This window comes from Bacillus rossius, chromosome 2 (assembly GCF_032445375.1).
Source record: "Bacillus rossius redtenbacheri isolate Brsri chromosome 2, Brsri_v3, whole genome shotgun sequence".
NCBI lineage: Eukaryota > Metazoa > Arthropoda > Insecta > Phasmatodea > Bacillidae > Bacillus > Bacillus rossius.
The window spans coordinates 110,793,706-110,813,518 of NC_086331.1; the positions used below are offsets into that span (position 1 = coordinate 110,793,706).

The following is a 19,813-nucleotide window of genomic DNA, read 5'->3' on the forward strand; positions in this document are numbered from 1 at the left end:
AGTTATGTTTGTATGCAGTGAACCATTACCGAGAATTTGCTTGTTCTGCATCTCGATGCCCACCATCCAGTAACACAAAACTACACAAATACCAGCAGAGAGGTAATATGAGGTGAATAATAGTGTACATACTAGAAACGTACTTGAACTATGCCATATGTATAGCTGGCGAATGGTGCCAGTATCATTATGTGCGCAATAGCCACTTCTAATAAGTTATAAATCAGCTGACCTTGCAAATCAAAAGTACTACCGGCAGCTGAAACACTCACCAAGAAACCATCTGCTCACACCTGCCAATAATCTATCGTATAGAAACAATATGGTGTTCCATAAGAATAACATAATGATACCAAATTCAGTTTTAGAAGACATCATAAGGTCATAATGTCCAAATTTACATTATGAAGGTTAAGAATTATAGATATTTAATTCCGATTATAGAAATTACCATGGCAAAACTACCTAACACATAAATCTAACACATAAAATTGAGTAATTTGGGATGGTGCTGCATGGTCAAAAACATTTGGAATTTACACAGCTAACCACAGTTCGTCTATTTGCCTAGTTATTGTGATAGTATTTTTATACCCACGATATATCAGATGCATAAAACATAACCATGTTCACAACCCTTTATGACTGTTCATTACGACTAGAACCGCCAGGGATTATCTGCAACACTGCTCATCAGAACGTGTCGAGCTTCTTCATAAGATAAGCGGCCTCTCTGACTTTGGATGAGTAGTATATAATAGTTCCTCCTGCTCCCGAGTTCTGGGTGTGGAGTCAGTAGAGCCCTCCACCATCTTGAATTCTGATATCACGGCGACCATTTTTTGGTGTCAAATTTCCCCAAAATTCCTTTAAAATTACTTACAATTCCTCAACATTCCTCAACATTTCCCTATTTTGAGAGAAAAAAAATCACTTTTGAAGGAAAATTGCCAGTTTTATTCCCCAAAAAATGCCAGAGGCTTGAATAGTCCTCATTGAGACTTAAATTCCCCATTTACAAGCCTCCAATAAGCCTCTGGAGGGGACGTTTGACCTTTACCTTGACCCCGGCGGCCAATTTAGATGATGTCCCATCCACCATCTTGAAAATCCGTAATTTAAGCTATAAAATTGGGAAAAATTTTAAAATTTATAAACATAAAAAAGTACTTAATTAAATTTTAATGAAAATGTTTTGACCATACATGCTTAGAATTTTAAGTACCGCATTTTGGAATCTTCTTGACAAATGTTTTTTGTGCAAAAGGGAATCATTAATTGATGTTAGGAAATATAATTTTAATTTGACAGTCAAGACCAGCAACTTACTTTTGGATCTTTGCTCCTTTTAATGGTGTTAATGAGGTCTGCTCTAAGAGATTCAAGTTGGTGCAGACCTATCCGAGGGACAACATCCTTTCCCAACACCACCGATGTAATAAATGACTTGGTGTACTCCACAGCAGGCATGCTAAAAAATTAAATCCACAAATAACATCAATGATCATGGATGCAGTAATCTTTACAACAAATCCATAACTCAACTTATATTTATTATCTATTAACCCAAAATATTTTTGTTGTATGCAGTATAGAAGTCAAGCTACTATGATAAATATATTAATAGATTAAAATTTATAGTACCTTGTTAATACCAAAAAAAAATTAAAGTTACTAAAAACATCCCTGCAAACCTTAAACATTGCAGGTTGGTAATAATAACATTCATACTGATACAGTAAAAAATAAAACAGATGGAAACAACTACTGCACACAATGATGGTCAAATTTCATTAATAAAAGGCCACAAGCTAAATATTTTTTTTCACTTATAAATAAACTTACATGTGTTTTTCAAAGACTATTATTATTAATTTTATTAAATTTACAAGTGATACGGATATATATTTATGATTGCATGAGACCTCAGAATTCTTGTTACATTTTCAACCCCCAGGCTAAAGTAAAATAAAAAGATAGTTCGTTTATCCAATTTGTAGAGTGAATCATCGTAAATTTTATCCAGTATCATGCATTTCTGATTCAAGTTTCTGGGTTGTTACAAATAACTTCATCCAATAAACTATATCCAGAGGGTTTACGAGTACGCGAAAAACTGTCAAGCGTAACCTTGTGGTAAAATTCAAGCAAACTGGGAAGATTTTTGTATATTTTTGTACCTGAGAGAACCCCCTGGCGGCGAGTAAGCGAAGCACTGTAAAGAAGGGTATGTCTGACGCAGCAGGATGGCGAGAATAGAAGCCGTGCCGGCTCCTAAAGAGTGCCCCACTAGAACCAGTTCAAATTCTTTTGTGCCACGCTCAATGCTGAAGAGAAATGCCTTCTCTAAAATTTTCTCCTCCTCCAGCTTCAGCCGAATGTACTCTGCTGCCTGGACCATTCCCTGTAAAACAATGTTGTCCAGAGTCAAGTTAGCAGGCATTCACTTGGCTTGTGGGTTCCAGTGGTCATCATCAGAGTGGTTGCCAACAACTAAGCCAACGAAGAACGGTGATTCAGACATGGCTGGAACTTGAAAACAGGCAACGATCACAGATTTACACTGATAACATTTAAACGTAAGTGAAGAAAATTTGAGCCAACAAATAAAAATTCAACATTAACAACAACTTATAAACTTTATAATTTAAAACTGTGGAAATGTGCCCGAAATATTTCAGTTTCTTCTAGGTAAGTTCCAAGTGTTAATATATACTATATTACTATGAGTAAAATATTTAAACAATCTTGTAATAGTTCCTATCACATTATGAGAAACAAATGAGTGTTTAGTACACAAGCATCCAGTAACATTATTTAAACATCAAATACACTCAAAATTACAACAGAACTGTGAGCTATTTTTGGTGAATTCATGCATCTTAAACATATGTTCACTTTACAAAGAAAAAATTATTAATTAGCTCACTTTTCTGTTAAATGGTTGCGATGGTGAGTTACAAGGTGATGCGCACGTCTGTTGTAGTACCAGATAATCATACTGGTATGGATGACAGGTGTTAATAAAATGCATGATTTAACCATGTGTGTCCAACCCGTACCCTACATAAGAATGAATGCCTTATAAGCTATAACTGGTAGGGAAAAATATATGCTTTAGTAAATAAAAAGCACTTTAGCTAAAAATAGTCCATAAATTTGTACAATAGCATACACACAAATAGTTTTTCCATTCGTATGGCAACACTCTGTTTCCTCTTAAAAGTTTTGGCTATGAAATTGAAGATTGCTTTCATAGGCGTTCCACCTGCCCAGTTATTCTCAATTACCTGGCATGGGTACACTAATTTGTATTTAAATGAATGGAACCTACACGTTAAAAGCTAGTATAAGTAGCGTTAACACTCTCAAGCCCCGTGGGACTTTAATGTAAATAAATGCAACACACATGTGATGGCGAAGCTGGCGGTGAATGAATTGAACGTCCAGGGTACAGCAGGCAAGCCACGAGCTACAATGGCTGACATGTTTTTAACCGTTAAGGCACCCCGACTGGGGGCAGGTAGTGTTCTTTCTACCTACATGGCAAGGATAAGTGGGAACATAAACCCTTATGGCGTTGGTCAACCAAAAAAATTGGAATTACTACAAGTTAGATAAAATTGTATATCGATTTTACATTTGGCTCAAATGCATTCCAGAAAACGAATACGGTTCTCACATATTATGATAATTACATAAACAACATTGAGGTTTGAGGGATCTGTCTCTTCATAACTGTGAGTGAGAAAAATGAATCTCGGCCATAGAGTTTATGTCCAATTTTCACTAACAAGCTGTATAGTATATACTGTTGAGGGGTCATTTTTAGCTCTGTCTAAAATTATTTTTTCATGTTTTACTACTGACTTTTCTTTCAAAGACACATAACAAAAAATTACAAATATTAACTATTTTTTTTTACATAGGAAAGCAATTATATCCACACCACTACAACTAAAAGAACTACTAAAATTAGAAAAATATAACTGCAAGTACATTAAAACTACTACAATTACTACTAGTACTACCTATGACAGATTGATGTGAGAAACTTTTACGTCCAAGAACATTAATTGATACGAAGCATATTAGTACTTTATTTATTTACACAAATTTTTTATGATTGATGTCAGGTATTTAAGAGAGTTCTGATGTGGAAAACTTGAAAACGATTAGAAATTCGTTTTTAAAGCGGATGTTTGCCTGGAAAAAATAATAATTTGTTTAATATAAAGGTACAGATGACAAATAAATCCTTTTAAGTGCAAATATTTTAGTCATTATTTTACATTCATAATCTCTCCATCATCTGATATTAATACACTATTCACTACAATGCACTATTCTTGTGGTTTGTGTGTCCAGTTTGATTAAAAATGCTTAGTGGTAACACTTTAGCAGCCAATTTTTTTTTTATAAAAAGTAAGGATTTCGTTACCTTGGCGTCATCTGTTGTTGACAAGCAGAACTACTTACAACAAGTTGCTTTGCATAAGATAACTTAACTCTCGCTGATGAAATATTAAACAAATATATTTAAGTAATGGTTCAATTGGAAAACTGTTAGTTTGCATCTAACTAGTCACAGAAGCTACCATGGATCATGGTTTGTTATCTGCAGCTGAATCGGAAGGAAGCCGCTGTAGATACTGTAGCAAGGATTTTGTCATGAGAAGGAATGCTAGACGTCATCAGAAGAATGATTGTGTTAAAAACACACTACGTAAAATGTTAAGCTGTAATCGGTGTAGCAGGTTGTTAAGAGATTGATTACACATCATGGAAAGATCCAAACATATTGGTTGACCGGCTAAGACTTCTACATGGCTCGCTTTGTGCAGGAAAATATTTGTACATCAAAGAAATATCCTTCATACTCGAAGAACTGAGGGAAGTTGGCTACATACAATAATGGCTTGTTTTACTTGTATTTGTATAATGTTGAGAAATAAATTAATTATTGAAAGTAAAAATTTAATGATTCATTTCTTGTATTCTGATTTCTAACTAAGCCTGTGTTTCCGCTACTGTGTGTGTTCATTCCGTTTCCTGTGTGTACCGTGTGTTTATTTCGTTTCCTGTGTGTACTGTGTGTTCATTCCGTTTCCTGTGTGTACTGTGTGTTCATTCCGTTTTCCTGCGTGTACTGTGTGTTCATTCCGTTTCCTGTGTGTACTGTTTGTTCATTCCGTTCTCCTGTGTGTACTGTGTGTCATTCCGTTTCCTGTGTGTACTGTGTGTACTGTGTGTTCATGGTCTATATGTCGCATTATTCATGACCCGGTCTGTGGTCCAAAGATGGTGTATATGTATGGATGGCTTTGTACATGGACATTTTAAAGGTTATTCTAAGTATCAAAAACTAGACTTTCATGTTAGGCTATCGATAACATATTGTCTTGAGTTGTTTTTGTATAGTTAATGACTAATTAACTCCGCGAAAGGTAATGGAAACCAGAACATAAAATTTATTTAATATTTAGTTACACTTGTCACTGGTCAAGTATCGAACCAAGGACAGGAACTGATCTATTCGATTTGTAAATTGATTGTTATTTTTTTTGGTGAATTTTGGAATTTTTCCAGAATTTCTAGCTAAATAATTACACAATTCCAAGATGGCGCCCAAATTTCAATATGGCGGGCACCTCAGTAATAATAATAATAGATGATTACTGCACTCTAGTGGGTAAAACTTAAACAAGCATGATGGTAATGCACTCTATAAGACGAGTACACACACAAGCTGGAGTTCTCCAGCAGACGAAAACAAGATGGTGGCAATGTCCTCTAGCAGTTGGTAGCTACTGGTAGCATGTACTGAACACAAAGAGACGAATCTAAGATGGATGTCAAGGTCAAAGTCAAATTTCAAGGTCAAGTTCAAATTTCAAGGTCAAGTTTAAATTTCAAGGTCAAGGTTAAGGTAAAAATTCAAGGTCAAGGTTCTAGGTCAAGGTCAAAGTTTAAGGTCAAAGATAAATGTCAACAATCGAGGTCAAAGGTATGGTGAACAGAAAAGTATACTAACATGGTGTCATCACACTCTAGCAGACGAAAAAAATATGGTGGTCTCCAGCGGATGAAGACAAGATGGTGGACATGACATCGTACTAGTTTACGATATATACCTTGTTATTGGTGGTGAGAGGTCAGTCTAGGTGGCTTCTGTGGAGGTAGGATCTGTTTTTTTTTTATTTTTTGGTCTTACCGGTTTCGAACCAAGGACGGGAATCGATCTAATGAATCAGTATATTAATAAGTTATTTTTTAATGAATTTTCAACTTTTTTTTCATTAAAATCGGATAATAAATAAAGATTTTCAAGATGGTGTCTGTAACGATAATTGATACAGTGGTGACATAATTCAAAATGTCGGGTGTGTCGTAAGATGTTTTTATTACTTTTTATTGAGAATTTTTTTAATACATTAATAAATTTACTCTCGCCGGAAATCGAACCGTTTAAATAACTAAACATTTGAAGTAGGCAATTGTTTAAATATTTTTTGGAATTTTTTCGGAATTTATAGCATTGAAATTACGGATTTTCAAGATGGCGGGCGTAACGATAATTGCAACAGTTACGACTTAGTGCAATATGGCGGTTCTGTCTCGAACAGGTGATGCTATTATTAATTCAAATTTAAAAAATTACAAGTCCTAATATGCATGTTATTTTTATATAAACCTTATTTAATTCTCAGTCTGGTAACTGTATCGATGGTCGTGCGGTTACAGGCGTATGTTTTTCAACCTAAAGATCAGAGCGACAATTGTTCGAATCACAGCACTTCCAATGTATTTTGCATAAAAAATTAAATTTAATATGTCGACAAGGACCAAAATAGCTCTGGTAGGTAATGGAACATCGACCTTATGTGATGAGACAGAGTGACGCTGGCGCTCTCTAAGAACAAACAGCAGAAACAAAGTCGACGGTATCCAAGAAGGCGTCCTCCAGTGGAACAGAAAAAAAATCAAGAGTGATGCTGGTGCTCTCTAGGAACAAATAACTGAAACAAAGTCGACGATATCCAAGATGGCGGCCTCCTGCGGAACAGAAAAAAATCAATATGGCGGCCGTGACGAAAATTTCATCAAGAGTGGATAGGGCGCTCGATTTAAAGATGGCGTTTCCAAGATGGCCACCAAGGTCAAAGGTCATAGTCTAAGGTCAAGGTCATCCATGATGGCCGCCGTGACATCATCGGTGATGTAGGTTCCAAGGCAGCAGAAACCGCCACAAACCACACTCTGAACCCTGTGCCAGGAGGAACCAAACTATACTACTACTAACATAATGCGATTTTTACAATAGTATTAACAGATGCTGAAAAATAATATAAAATATGGCTATCCACAATGATAGTGCGCCTCGCAGGTGACACTAGCATACTCTGATTTACAAACCACGAAATAACGGACAGGATTGCGGATGAAAAAGGTGAATGTTACCGAAGATGTTCGACGAGTTTTCGACCATAGGCAAAGAGCGGCGGACTTAGCCAAATCCTCACGATTGATAAGCCGACAAGCGAACGACAATCAAGCCGTAGTCCCATAAGAAATACATTAGGCTCAAAAGAAACCGAACCCTACTATTAACAAATAAAGAAACTGAATCAGCTCAAAACAAATGCTCGAACAACAACCCTTCGGATAAAATTGTTCAAGGTACAATTGCTAAAGTATAAGGTACATTCACTCAAAGCGATCAGGTGATTGGAATGGCCACCTGTGTCAAGAATATGATTCCGTATATCCAATCCATAATGAAGAAGACTGTCTTACTTTTTGATATTATGTGATTATAAAGTCACTTTCTACAATGCTTGTTCAGCAGGAATGTAAGCAAAAAAATATATTGGGACATAATTTTTTGTATGTCAAATTGTCACTAATACTTCGAGCTATCTCTTTGTCATATTCTGTTGAAGTTCGAAGTGAAAGTGTTCTGGTAGAACCTTTGATGATGTTCTAAAATATAAGCCTCAGTGAACAGATCAATGATGACCTACATACTAACATGAAGAATAAGTTGGCTCCCTTTCCATTATCGTTGTTGGACGAAAATGGGCTGTAAAATATTAAAACGTTATCCTTGTACGATGTGTTTGAAGTGTCAACTACAAAAATTAACTTCCCCTCTTCGATGTTTTTAACGATAGTGGTTTCTTACAGCACAAGGTAATGACAGCCAAAGAATAAAAAAATTCAATAATTTGCCACTGCTACATGAAGTAACTTCGCGAGCATTACTTGGACAAAAGATGAACTGTGATGCTTTGACGATTAATCGTTCACTGAGTTTAGTTCTACGAGAGATGAATAACGCCGATGTTACAAGTTGAAGAAGTTGGCGGACAAACATTATGATGAGGGAACAGTTATCATCGTCAAACGGATGGAATTTCTTTCTAACAAATATAATAAGTAAATGCTTATTTCCTTCCTTTCAGTTTCACTTATAAACCAGGGAATAAATATAAGATAATGGAAAGACTTACAAAAGTATTCATTTCTTGCTATGATTCAGTAAATGTGACACCACTTCGGCTTCATGTCAAATCGGTAAAATCAAGACTGCCAATATGCTCAAGAAGCATGCTGCAGAGTTGCAAGGTATTTTGATGTATTCAACACTCCAACATTTTTTCATGAGTCTTTAGCAGAGGCAGTGAACAGAATGTTTCTTAAATTGTACCGAGAACCTTCTAAACAGACATCCTCACTTCGTTATGGTATCACTTGTTCAAGCAGACAGTGTCTAATGTCAAATCGGAAATTGCTGCAAAAGCCGCCAATGGAAGAAGCAGAAAAACAACATTCATATAGAGAATGCCCCCAAGTACATTTTTGAATGAAAGCTGGTGGGGGAAGTAGGGAAAAAATTCCGCTCATTCCAGTTACAACCGAATACCTGTTCCCACCCAACGAAATCCTAAATCTCATTCGATTTAAATGCAAAGCTGTATGTGTATTCAGGTAAGGATGAAGAAAAGGTTCTTTACTGTGTACAAACATCTACCATTTTTGCCACAGTGAATGCTTGAATGCAACACCTATTATAATTGATGAGGAAGAACACCAGGAAGATTTGGTCTTACTGCTTTCAGATTAAACCTACCCAACCCCACAATCTCAACCACATGTCACATAAATCACCATAGGCAGAAGTAGGACCCTTCTCAAGTAGAAAATCAATATTCACGTGAAATAACAACTAAAAAGATTCTTACAAGTTTCTTTTTTTAATTTTCCTTTTTATGTATTTTTTTCACTTTAAAGCTCCGAAAATAAAAAATTGTATTACTGAACATGCTGTAGCTTTTTTTTTAGATTACAGAATTACTTCTGAAATGGGGGTTCGGGAAAGAGTGGAAGTGGACAGAGGGACGAACACTGCCAAATTTATAAGCGTTTGCCTAAGCGAAAGCTTGAATAGTTTATGATTAAATACATAAAAATCAGTGATTGTTTGGCAGTCGAAAAGGAAGCATTTTTTCAGTGCCAAATAACTCTATAACTATTACAGAAATGAAAAGAATGTATAGGGTAAATTGTGTAGTATATGTGTAATAAACTTTATTTTTATATATTATGTATTTTGATAGAACAAACAGTTTAGGAGATAACAAAATAAAACAGAAAAAAGTACTTTTTCATGGCACTTTCACTAGAGTTTACTTCCGATTAATGAGAACTTTAGTATAACTAATTATTAAACTAGTAAGTTCACCAAGTTACAAAACTGTTTAAATTGTTTTAGATGAAAACCTATTGTGACTGGGATATAATCAAAAGTTGACACACATCTTTCGCCAAGACAAGCCTCTGGTAAAGGTTTCTCCCGCTAGAAGGCAGCAGTCTCAACTCAGCTCGCGCTGGGGCTGGACACGTGCAGCACCATGGAGAGAGGACCCTCACCCTTTGTATTCAACCGACCAGTCACCTAAATAGCGCAAGACTTCATTAATAGATTAATTAAATAACCATTATTTAACTTTATTCAAGGGTCGGAAAATCTGAAATTTGGTGCAAATCCATCCAAAATAAGTTAAAAATTTGAAACACCCAAGCATTTATGTAAAAAAAAAACATTATACGGTTTTACTTAAGATCAGTGAATTCCAGATATTGAAAAAAGTCTACTCGTCATTTATTTAACACCATATCGTTAGTAGTGTACATTGGTTCCTCCTGCAACTGAAGTCGGAATGTGAAGCCAGAGCCGATGTCCGCCATATTGGATCGTAACGTCATGGCAGCTATCTTGGATGACCTTGACCTTTGAAGTTGACCTTCAAAATTTGCCAAAAATTACAAAAAATGACACACTATTGGCCAGAAATTGCCAAAAATACCCCAAAATTCACCAAAATTTCAAGTTTCAAAGGGAAAAATTTACGTCAAAAAATTTCTAAATTAAAAATAAGAAAAATACCAAATTTCCCAATTTCGAGGGAAAAATTCCCGTTTTGAGATAAATTTACCGTTTTAGTAATCAAAAAATGCCAGAGGCTTGAAATGTCCCTAAAGAGGCTTAAAGTCCTCATGTACAACCTCCAATAACCTCTGGGAACATTTGACTTAGACCGATAAGATGTCATGGCCGCCATTTTGAATTGTTATGTAACCGTTGAAATTTTCGTTCCTGCCGCCATATTAACAAACCATATTTGTTATCCTAGAAAATAGGGAAAAATTTTAAAATTAATAAAAATGTATATAATAAAATTTGTAATTTAAATAGTTCCACTATTTTGAAATAATGACGTCACGTCCGACATCTTTAAAACTTGTAATCATTTAGCTATAAATTATTGAAAAAATTTCTTAAAAAATTGCAATACAATTTTAATTAAAATACGCACTTAATGTCATGGAGCTCGGAGTCCTCGGCTCGAACTCCGCGAGAGCAACAAAAAAAAAAAAAAAAAGATGGATACTTCCTCCATGGAAGCCACCGACAGACTGACCCACCACCCCTTATACCAATAAAGATATATTGCGTCAGCCAGTATGACGTCATGTCCGAAATATTGTTTTCGTCTGCTGGAGGCCACCATATTTGATCCGATATATTGTAGGCCTTCTTTATCGCCATCTAGGATATTCGTAATTATTTAGTTAGAAATTCGGGAAATATTCCAAAATTTATTAAAAAAATCTTCAATTTATATACTTATTGATTCCATCGACTCCTCTCCTTAATTAGATACTTGAATGACACATAAAATTTTAATTTTATGTAAAAAAATATTAATTTGGTAGAAAGTCATAACAGAGGCATACATTACTAGACTACCAGCCTCCAGTAAACCGATATGGCCGCCATATTATAAATCTTTAATCTTTTAGCTAGACAATTCCAAAATTCATCAAAAAAATCACTTATTTAAGTATTGATTGATTCGATCGCTATACTTCCTTGGTTCGATTATTGGATAATGCATAAAAATAAAAATTTAACTAAATATCACTTCAATTTACCATAAAAGTGATAAGTTGAAGAAAAACATTACAAACAACAAATTAATTACTTAAATCTTACACTACTACAGGAACACTTCCTAAAGTTAGCAGTCTAATAAACATTTAGAACTGCATTGGCTTGAACTGGCTAATTATTAGCTCCAATCGGTTTACTGATAACAAGAGACCACCCAGATCCTTTACTTTCATATCTTTTTCTTCCCGACAGAGTTTCTCGACACTGTGTTTAACAAACTGATTCACATCATTGGAACTATAAATGGGAGTATTGACTGTCTTGAATGCACACTTCTTCACTTTGTCCTCGACCGGATATGGTTTGCCATATACACACTCAACCCCGAGTTATATTTTAAGGATACATATGTTGCTACTTCATCTGCGTGATATCATCAAGAAAAGTACAACTGTCGTTTGACTCACTAAATGTAATTAGATAATAGTAGTCTTTCAACTTTCCACGAAATGCAGATTTCGCCAAGTGGAATCCATTATCATATTAATCTCCAAACTAAAGGTTATAGTCAACATGGTACTCCCCACGGGGCCTTGTGGTTTCGTTGTTCTAGTCCTGGCATTCGGACCAAGAGATCCGCTACAGCAGTGATGACAACACACTTTGTGGCACACATTGTCGCAGCGTTGTTATATTAAGTAACTGCTCTGGGTAAGGTTGTAACGGCACGGATGAGCGCTGAGAAGGGTAATGGGGAAGTTTTATGACTTTATGGAGAAGGGGAAGGGGAAGAAAGATACCCTCATGCTGTGGAAAAGAGGAACAAAGCTAGAGACGGCTTGAAAAAATACAAGTGAACCGTGCGATGTTTACTGCTGCAGATTCTGAAAAAGACTTAGATTAAATTAATCATAAAGTTCCGACGGTGAAAAATTCGAAATTGGTAACAATGGAGTGAACAGTGAAGGTTGTATTGTTATTTTAGAGACTGATATAACTAAATGCGATGAAGATAGTTGGATTGAAAAATACGATTGTTAGTTTAAGAGATTCTCAGGCGCATCTAAAACATGTTTGGCTGCCGAGAAAACATTTCTAAGTGCAATTAGGTAGATTTATTGGAAAAGGTACAAAATACATTATTCTCAATAGTCCTGAAAGTCTCGCCAATCTATATGGAAAAACGCAATAGTAAATAATTACACTGCACAACATCTATTGACTGTAATTTTGTATTATTTTCAAAAAGACATACCTCCCATTAAATTTATCGTTGATAAAGTATTTTTATGTAGAACTCTATAGAATAAAATTTATGAAATCCTAAGTAGTTTGTATAAGAAAATTTATGAAATAGTTTAAGAAACATAGACCAAGTGATAACTAGTTCGGGTTCAGACTCTAGAAAGCATTCATAATAAAATACAAATTTAAAATATTAGGAATGGCAGTAATCATATGAAAACTACTAATGTTCCACCATAAGTTTATTTATGAATTCAGTAAGCCTACAGTAATACTGTTTTCTAAACAGCATAGAAGTCAAGAATTGAATGTTTACCTGTAATATATTGGCAAGTTAAAATTGCTTGAAAGAGATTTGTCCCAAAAATTATTTTTTGTTCTACTTCTTAAAAATGAATCAAAAAAGGGTTTATTAAAAACAAAAATTTTCTTAGCAAAAACTGTGTAAACCTTCTGGTGGTTTAATTAAGTAATAATCCCAGTATTCATTTAGGCATTATTTTATTTTAATATCTCAAATAGTAAGAATGTAAGTACCAACTTACTTCTATCCGCGTGCGTGGCATTTTAAATGGTTTTAATTAAAATAAAATTTACCAAAAAATAATAATAACAAATCATTGTTTTATTTTTAAAGTGAAATTATTAATACACACAGAATTTTTTTTTACTTCAAGACATTAAGAAGCACATGAAAATTGATGAAATTATGTGGTTACAGACATACAAAAAACATTTAATATATTACATTACCATGAGCGAAGTTATCAATCATAGCATAACATTAATAGATTTTAGGCAATGCAAATGTAGTGTTAAAATTATTTATCAAATAAATCAAAGGTACTGAAAACAACACTAATTACATAGATAGTCGTGAAACCAATCTAGTATCCTCAAAAATAAAGGTTTCATCAAATATTTACGATATACGAACAGCTGTTACAAAACAAGAGAGATAATTTTGAGTGAAAAAAATATTTAGTTATTATACACCTATCATTCTATGAAGTAAACATATGACAACCTAGTTAACGTCCTGTATGTTAAAATATTGGCATTTTGGGTTACAAGCATAGAAGTATATAAAGACGACGAAAACTACATAGACGACGACCAAGATGATGACAAAGAAAAAGACCAAAAAGACGACCTAGACGACGACCAAGATGATGACAAAGAAAAAGACCAAAAAGACGACCTAGACGACGACCAAGATGATGTCAAATAAAAAGACCAAAAAGACGACCTAGACGACGACCAAGATGATGCCAAAGAAAAATACCAAAAAGACGATCTAGATGACGACCAAGTTAATTGCCAAGTTAATTACCAAGACGACGACCAAGACGACGACGACGAAGTTGTCATAGCCAGAAATTTATGTTAACTGCAGAAAAATAATTAACGAAATCGGCAAACAAACAAAAAAAAAACCACATAATTTTATTTTCCGTACCTTTGCCTCCAAAACCATGTGATTACTGCAGTGTGTAGTGATACCCATACAGTAAAAGCCCCTTTGCGAATATGACCGACTGCTGAGCATACACGAACAGAAGTCAAAAATTCCCTGTTCCACAGCTATAACTCATTGATCTAACCAGGACTGAACATAACAATGCGCCAAGAGAAAACGTTGCAGGAAAATGAAATGGAAGTGTTTTCATACCCAGGACAGGTTTCAGAATTGAGACTGAATCAATGATTAGGATGTCCTATAATTTCACTTGATTGTCTAAATGGGAGGTAAAGCTTTGTACAAACTAAATAGTAAAGTAAGCATAAAGCAAAAAAATGTATAACTAATCTCACATGCATAGAAAAATAAATAAATTCACTACAAACAGCAAACAATATATTATGTCATCCTAGCTTAGATAAAAATAAAGCTGCATCAAACCTTGTGTCCTACCCAGTCCTCTCGTGGTGGAGTCACAGGCAAAGTCTCCCCTTCAGCATTCAGGTCAGTTATCACATCCTGCAAATATCCATTACATGATTTTATAAAGATATATTATCAAAATAGATACTCAAGAACTAATGGCAGATACAGATTTGAAGTATACTTAATAGCATCTTTTCGAAGGCATTACAGTTTTAAAGATACTGATACTCTACAAAATCTGTGCATTATATTTATTTTGTAACAATACCCGTCTTGATCCATATAAACACGGCCGAATCTTTGACACAGGTCTCAGGGTGTGGAGTATGGAGTGGATCAATGCCTGGCTACCATCTTGAATTTTGGTGAACTTTGACCTTCAAAATTCCTCATATGTGGCTGAAAATTCACTAAAATTCCTCAAAATGTATTTCTTTTAAGGAAAAAATCTCCGTTTTAAGTAAACGTTTCCCGTTTTATTCCACAAGGATGTCGGTAGCTTGAAACGTCTGCAAAACTGTTAAAAACTCTGCAAAAACTTAACTAAAGATGCTTGAGACAAATGCAACTGAAACCAGTTGGAGATATTAGAGCCAGTGAAGCCAAATGTAGCCAGTTGGAGCCAAAAGTAACAAACTGTGGCTATTTGGAGCCAATTGAAGCCAGTTCGAGCCATTGGAGCCGTATGTAGTCGTATGTAATTGTATGTAGCATATGTAGCCGTATATAGGTTTATATTATAACAGATCGAAAAATCTTGGTCCTGTAGTAAGCATAAATCATAATGTGTACGGTCATTGTAGGACTATTTGTTTGAAATTGATTGTAATAATCTTTCCAACTAAAAATTCACACAAAAAACCGTAACTTAAAAATATGTATTTATGAAAATGCATGTCTTTAACTCACATATTGTACCAGTCACTGTGAGTATATAATTGGGGACCAGGCGGCATGACTCCCAATTCTCCTGTCGCTATGGTAGAGCGCGGATCAGCTCTCTTCGCTAAGTATCCCGGATTTAGTAGGTGTTTGTGCGTTTCCAATGTTGACCTCGATGGAAGGCGTACCATCGTCAGCGAAGATCTAGATGGCAGCGACGACGACTGCGGAGATACCGGTGGTAGCTGCAAAAACAGCACTAGAGGAGACTTTATTGAATACAGCTTCGTCATCAGCTGGACCCTTGATGGCATCAATTCCATTCGCTGAAGTGAATCAATGATTAAGGAAGCATCAACTGGCAGTATTCCATCACCCAAGTGTGGCTACTCTGACAATACCGTAAACATGAATGTGCGTGGATGTGCGATACGCGAGTGTAATAATAATTTCTGTACGAGTAAAATATCAGTCATCACGTATTGTCGCCAGTTTATACACTTTGGAAACTTGAAACGGCAAGGTACGTTTTTTTGAAAAAGACTGGTTGCACATTTATCAGGATCTTATTTTGAATTGTGTGCCAAGCCCTTTATATGCATGTTCAGTGGAAAGCGTCATAAAATATACTTATCGTTGCCGATTTAATGCTATAGCAAACTCTTCTATGGCTAAAAAAAATAAATAAATATATATGGAAAGTGGAAATGAACTGTCACGAAAAGATGATATGAAAATATTTTATTAAACATACAAATGACGCGTTTCGCATCCCAGAGAGACAGAATAAATCGAAAAGTGCTGAACTTAAGCGTTTAATTTTATTAGAGTAGAATTTACAGAGTTAATGTTTTTTAAAGCAGTGTTTTATTTTTTGCAATCTCCCAAGACGTTAATGGTATTTACCTTATCACAGATATAACAAAGGACCCAAATCGATCAGATCATAAGTAATTTTTTAATTTTTAATTTTTTTATTTGATAATTGCGGATTTTTAAGTTGGCTGCCAGGATTACTGACAATATGGCAGACGCTATGATGAATGACATTCTTGTAATTGACGTTAGTGCGCTCCGGCGAGTAACAAATAGAGCATGATGACAATCGACATTAGCGCTTTCTAGCAAACTAAAAAAGAATCAAAGATAGCGGCAAATATAGCTGCCTTGGTAGTAGTAGTGGGAGTCAGTCACCTGGAAAATATTTCGAAGAAAATATGTGTTCCCTTTATTTACAATTACTTTCGCCGGGAATAGAACCCAGTAGCTACCTCCGAAATTCGGTATTTTTTTAAAATCTAGATGTATTTAATAATTTATTTTAGAAATTTATACGTATTTGTAATTTTTTATTACTTTGCACTCTGCAGATGTAAACTGGGGATTATAATGAAAGATATAACTTTATGAAATAACTTATTTTTATATTTAGGTAATAACAGAATTGGTGTGATGAATATCACTTCAGGTGTCAAATTTCAGTCCAGTTGTCATTTCAGTGGTGATCAGGGTCAATTTCATGACCCAGTGACTTGAGTTGAATTTTTTCGGAGATTGAAGTCACTTTGCTGACATTTCTGTGGGATAAAACGGGAAATTTTCCCTCAGAACAAGACTTTTACCCGGTAAGTCGAACAATTTTGAGTCTTTTTGGGAAATTTTGTGTTCATGTTTTTAGAAATTTGAAGTTAAAAAGACACCGAAATCGAAGATAGCGGCCAGTCATTGACTAACTCCACAGTAGGCTACAATGACTCGGTAGACCACAATACTCAACATACACAGAAAAATAAAATCAAAACTATTAATGCCAAATACATGTACGAGTCTGGTTCTGCATGACATCCAAGTAAGGAAATTGGCACGTGTGTAGCTGTGGCCAGCTGAGCTCGGTTTCCAGTGAATCGAGCCTGGGTCGGTTGGACAAGGCCGCCGGGTCTTGGCTTGCTTCTGGCTCGCCATTGACTTGCCATTGGCTCGCGCGTGAGGATGTGGCTAGCCGAGCTTAGTGTCCGGCGAGTCCATCCCGGCTCGGTTGAAGTAGTGTGTAATAGCCGATCCGGTGGCAGGACCCAGGGTGAGGTGCGGACCGCCATCTTGGGTTGTGACGTTACTGCCGCCAAAATTCCCACAGAAGTACTCAAAACGGAATAAAATATCTTAAAATTACTAAAAAATTTCCCTATTTAGTGGAAAAGTTCCTACTTCAGTGGTCAATTCCCAATTTTTCCCTCAATCAATCCAGAGAGACCAATTCTCCTCACAGAGGGTCCATTTTCCTCAGAGTGTGGCAATTTTCCTCAAAGAGGGCCAATGTTATTCAAAATGAGGCAATTTTTCTCAAAGGCCCCACTGCGGACACATCCTAGATCTTAACCATTAACTTGGATATCTTTAAAAATTATTTAAAAAATTCCGAAAGAAATCCAAAATATAGATAAAAAATTTTAATTCTAAATATTTATTACTTAAAATTGCTATCGCGTAGATTCTGGGTGCATACACGTGTAAAAAAAATCAACATATCTTTCCTCATTAATGTCCTCTATCAGACTGATCAACACTTCTACTACCAAGGCATATATTATTTTTGATAGTATAATCTTGGAGCCGACATTCTGATTTCGTCTGCTAGAGTAACACTACCGCCATATTGGTTTATTAATTACCTGCTAGGGCACACTATAGTCAGTCACCAGATCATAAACTATTGTAGGTAGCGACCACCATTTTGTCGGTAACATTGGCCATTATCTTTTTAATTCGTAATTATCAACAAAAATTTTGGTAAACATTCCAAGTAAAATATTACGAAATTGCCTATTAATATTCTGATCGATTCTATCGATTACGGTCCTTCTTATTCTGTGAAATTATTTAGTTTTGGCTGAAAAATATTTATTTAATTAAGTATCGTCTCAAGTGAACATTAAACCATAAAATTATAGTATCCTACATATGTCATACCTGTTCCCCACTAAAACCGGATCAAAAAAAAAATTATAACGCTTGTGATTGCTACAATGTGCAAGTCTTACCGCAATAGCGACAAGAGTGCCCAAGTGTGGATGATGATAGCACAACAGCATTAGTAGATGATGAGGTCGGTGCCACTGCCGGTATCGTAGACAAAGATGTTTCCTCAGCTGACTAAACTGCACTCGTTAAAGTCTCCTCTGACGTTGTCGGTGGTGATAGTACACCTTCCACCGGATTCTTCGCAGTCGACCTCATTACTATTAAAGTCACATCTACCTGAGAAATTGTAGATGCTAGATTTGATTGGGCCGAAAAATGTTGCAACTACTAATGATGGTACGAATGCAACTGACGTCTTCGTCTAAGATGCTACTGCTGTCATAGGGGCTGATGATGGAATAACTATGTAGAATTACTGCCAGGAGAGTCTATAAGAGCTCTTCCGCAAACAAAACAAGTTATTTATATATCCAAGTCCAAAGGTTACGGGACATTGTGGAGCCAATAACTTTTTATTTTGTTGATTAACATATTTTGTCATGCTTTTTGAGATGATCAGGACAACCGATTGTTCAACCACATTTTTTACCCAGCAAAAAGTTTTATCAAGTGTTAAATGGACAGTGGTATATTTCATGGCGATTTGCATCAAACATGTTCGTAAAGACCTTGCCACAGAGGTTACAATTATGTCCTCATGATTGTGCAACTAGTCCTTTACAATACTTATTATGGTATTTCAATTTTCCATAGTGGATGAATTCACTAAAACACATGACTTCACTGGTAATGCAACACATTCAGATTTATTACAAACACATATCAAACACCCATGCACATTCAAGTTTATGTAATTTTCACAGTAGGCACAGTTTTGTGATGAAACACAAACTATTGATAATGCTTTGAACATTGAAGTTACTGTAGCTTATAGTATAGATAACCTCAAGTTCTCAAGAATAGTCACTGAACTTATGCAACAGACTCGTCAAACCAGATGACTTACACTCCACTAAAGATATAAGATCGTTACAATCTGAACCTCACAAAAATACTCGCAGACTGGTATAATATGTGAGATTAAACAACATCCATAGTAGTGTACAAATGTATGTCTGGCACCAGGCTTCCGCAGGTGGAGCCGGTGGAGCGGGTCAATGACCTACCTCTGACCTCACAGCAACCATTTTTGGTGTCATGTTTCCTCAAAATTCCTCAAAAATGACTCAAATTGACTCAAAATTCCTCAAAAGTTCTCTATTTCGACGGGAAAATTTCCGTTTTTAGGAAAAATTTTCTGCTTTAGTCCTTAAAAAAGCCAACGGCTTGAAAAGTCAGTAATGAGTCTTAAATTACGCATC

At 35.5% G+C, this 19,813-nt stretch overlaps 1 protein-coding gene across 3 annotated transcripts in view; it reads right to left on the reverse strand.

Moving 5' to 3' along the window:
- The window catches only part of LOC134529611 (diacylglycerol lipase-alpha), a 150,737-nt gene that overhangs the window by 24,851 nt on the left and 106,073 nt on the right, over positions 1–19,813 (reverse strand). For 2 of the 3 annotated variants that reach the window (XM_063363896.1, XM_063363897.1), the window contains exons 9-11: positions 14,607–14,684; positions 2,181–2,404; positions 1,330–1,471 (exon numbers count right to left, since the gene is read on the reverse strand). In XM_063363896.1, the coding sequence (XP_063219966.1) occupies positions 1,330–1,471; positions 2,181–2,404; positions 14,607–14,684 (444 nt within the window). The remainder of the gene's footprint in view (positions 1–1,329; positions 1,472–2,180; positions 2,405–14,606; positions 14,685–19,813) is intronic. The other variant, XM_063363898.1, reaches the window with a different exon arrangement.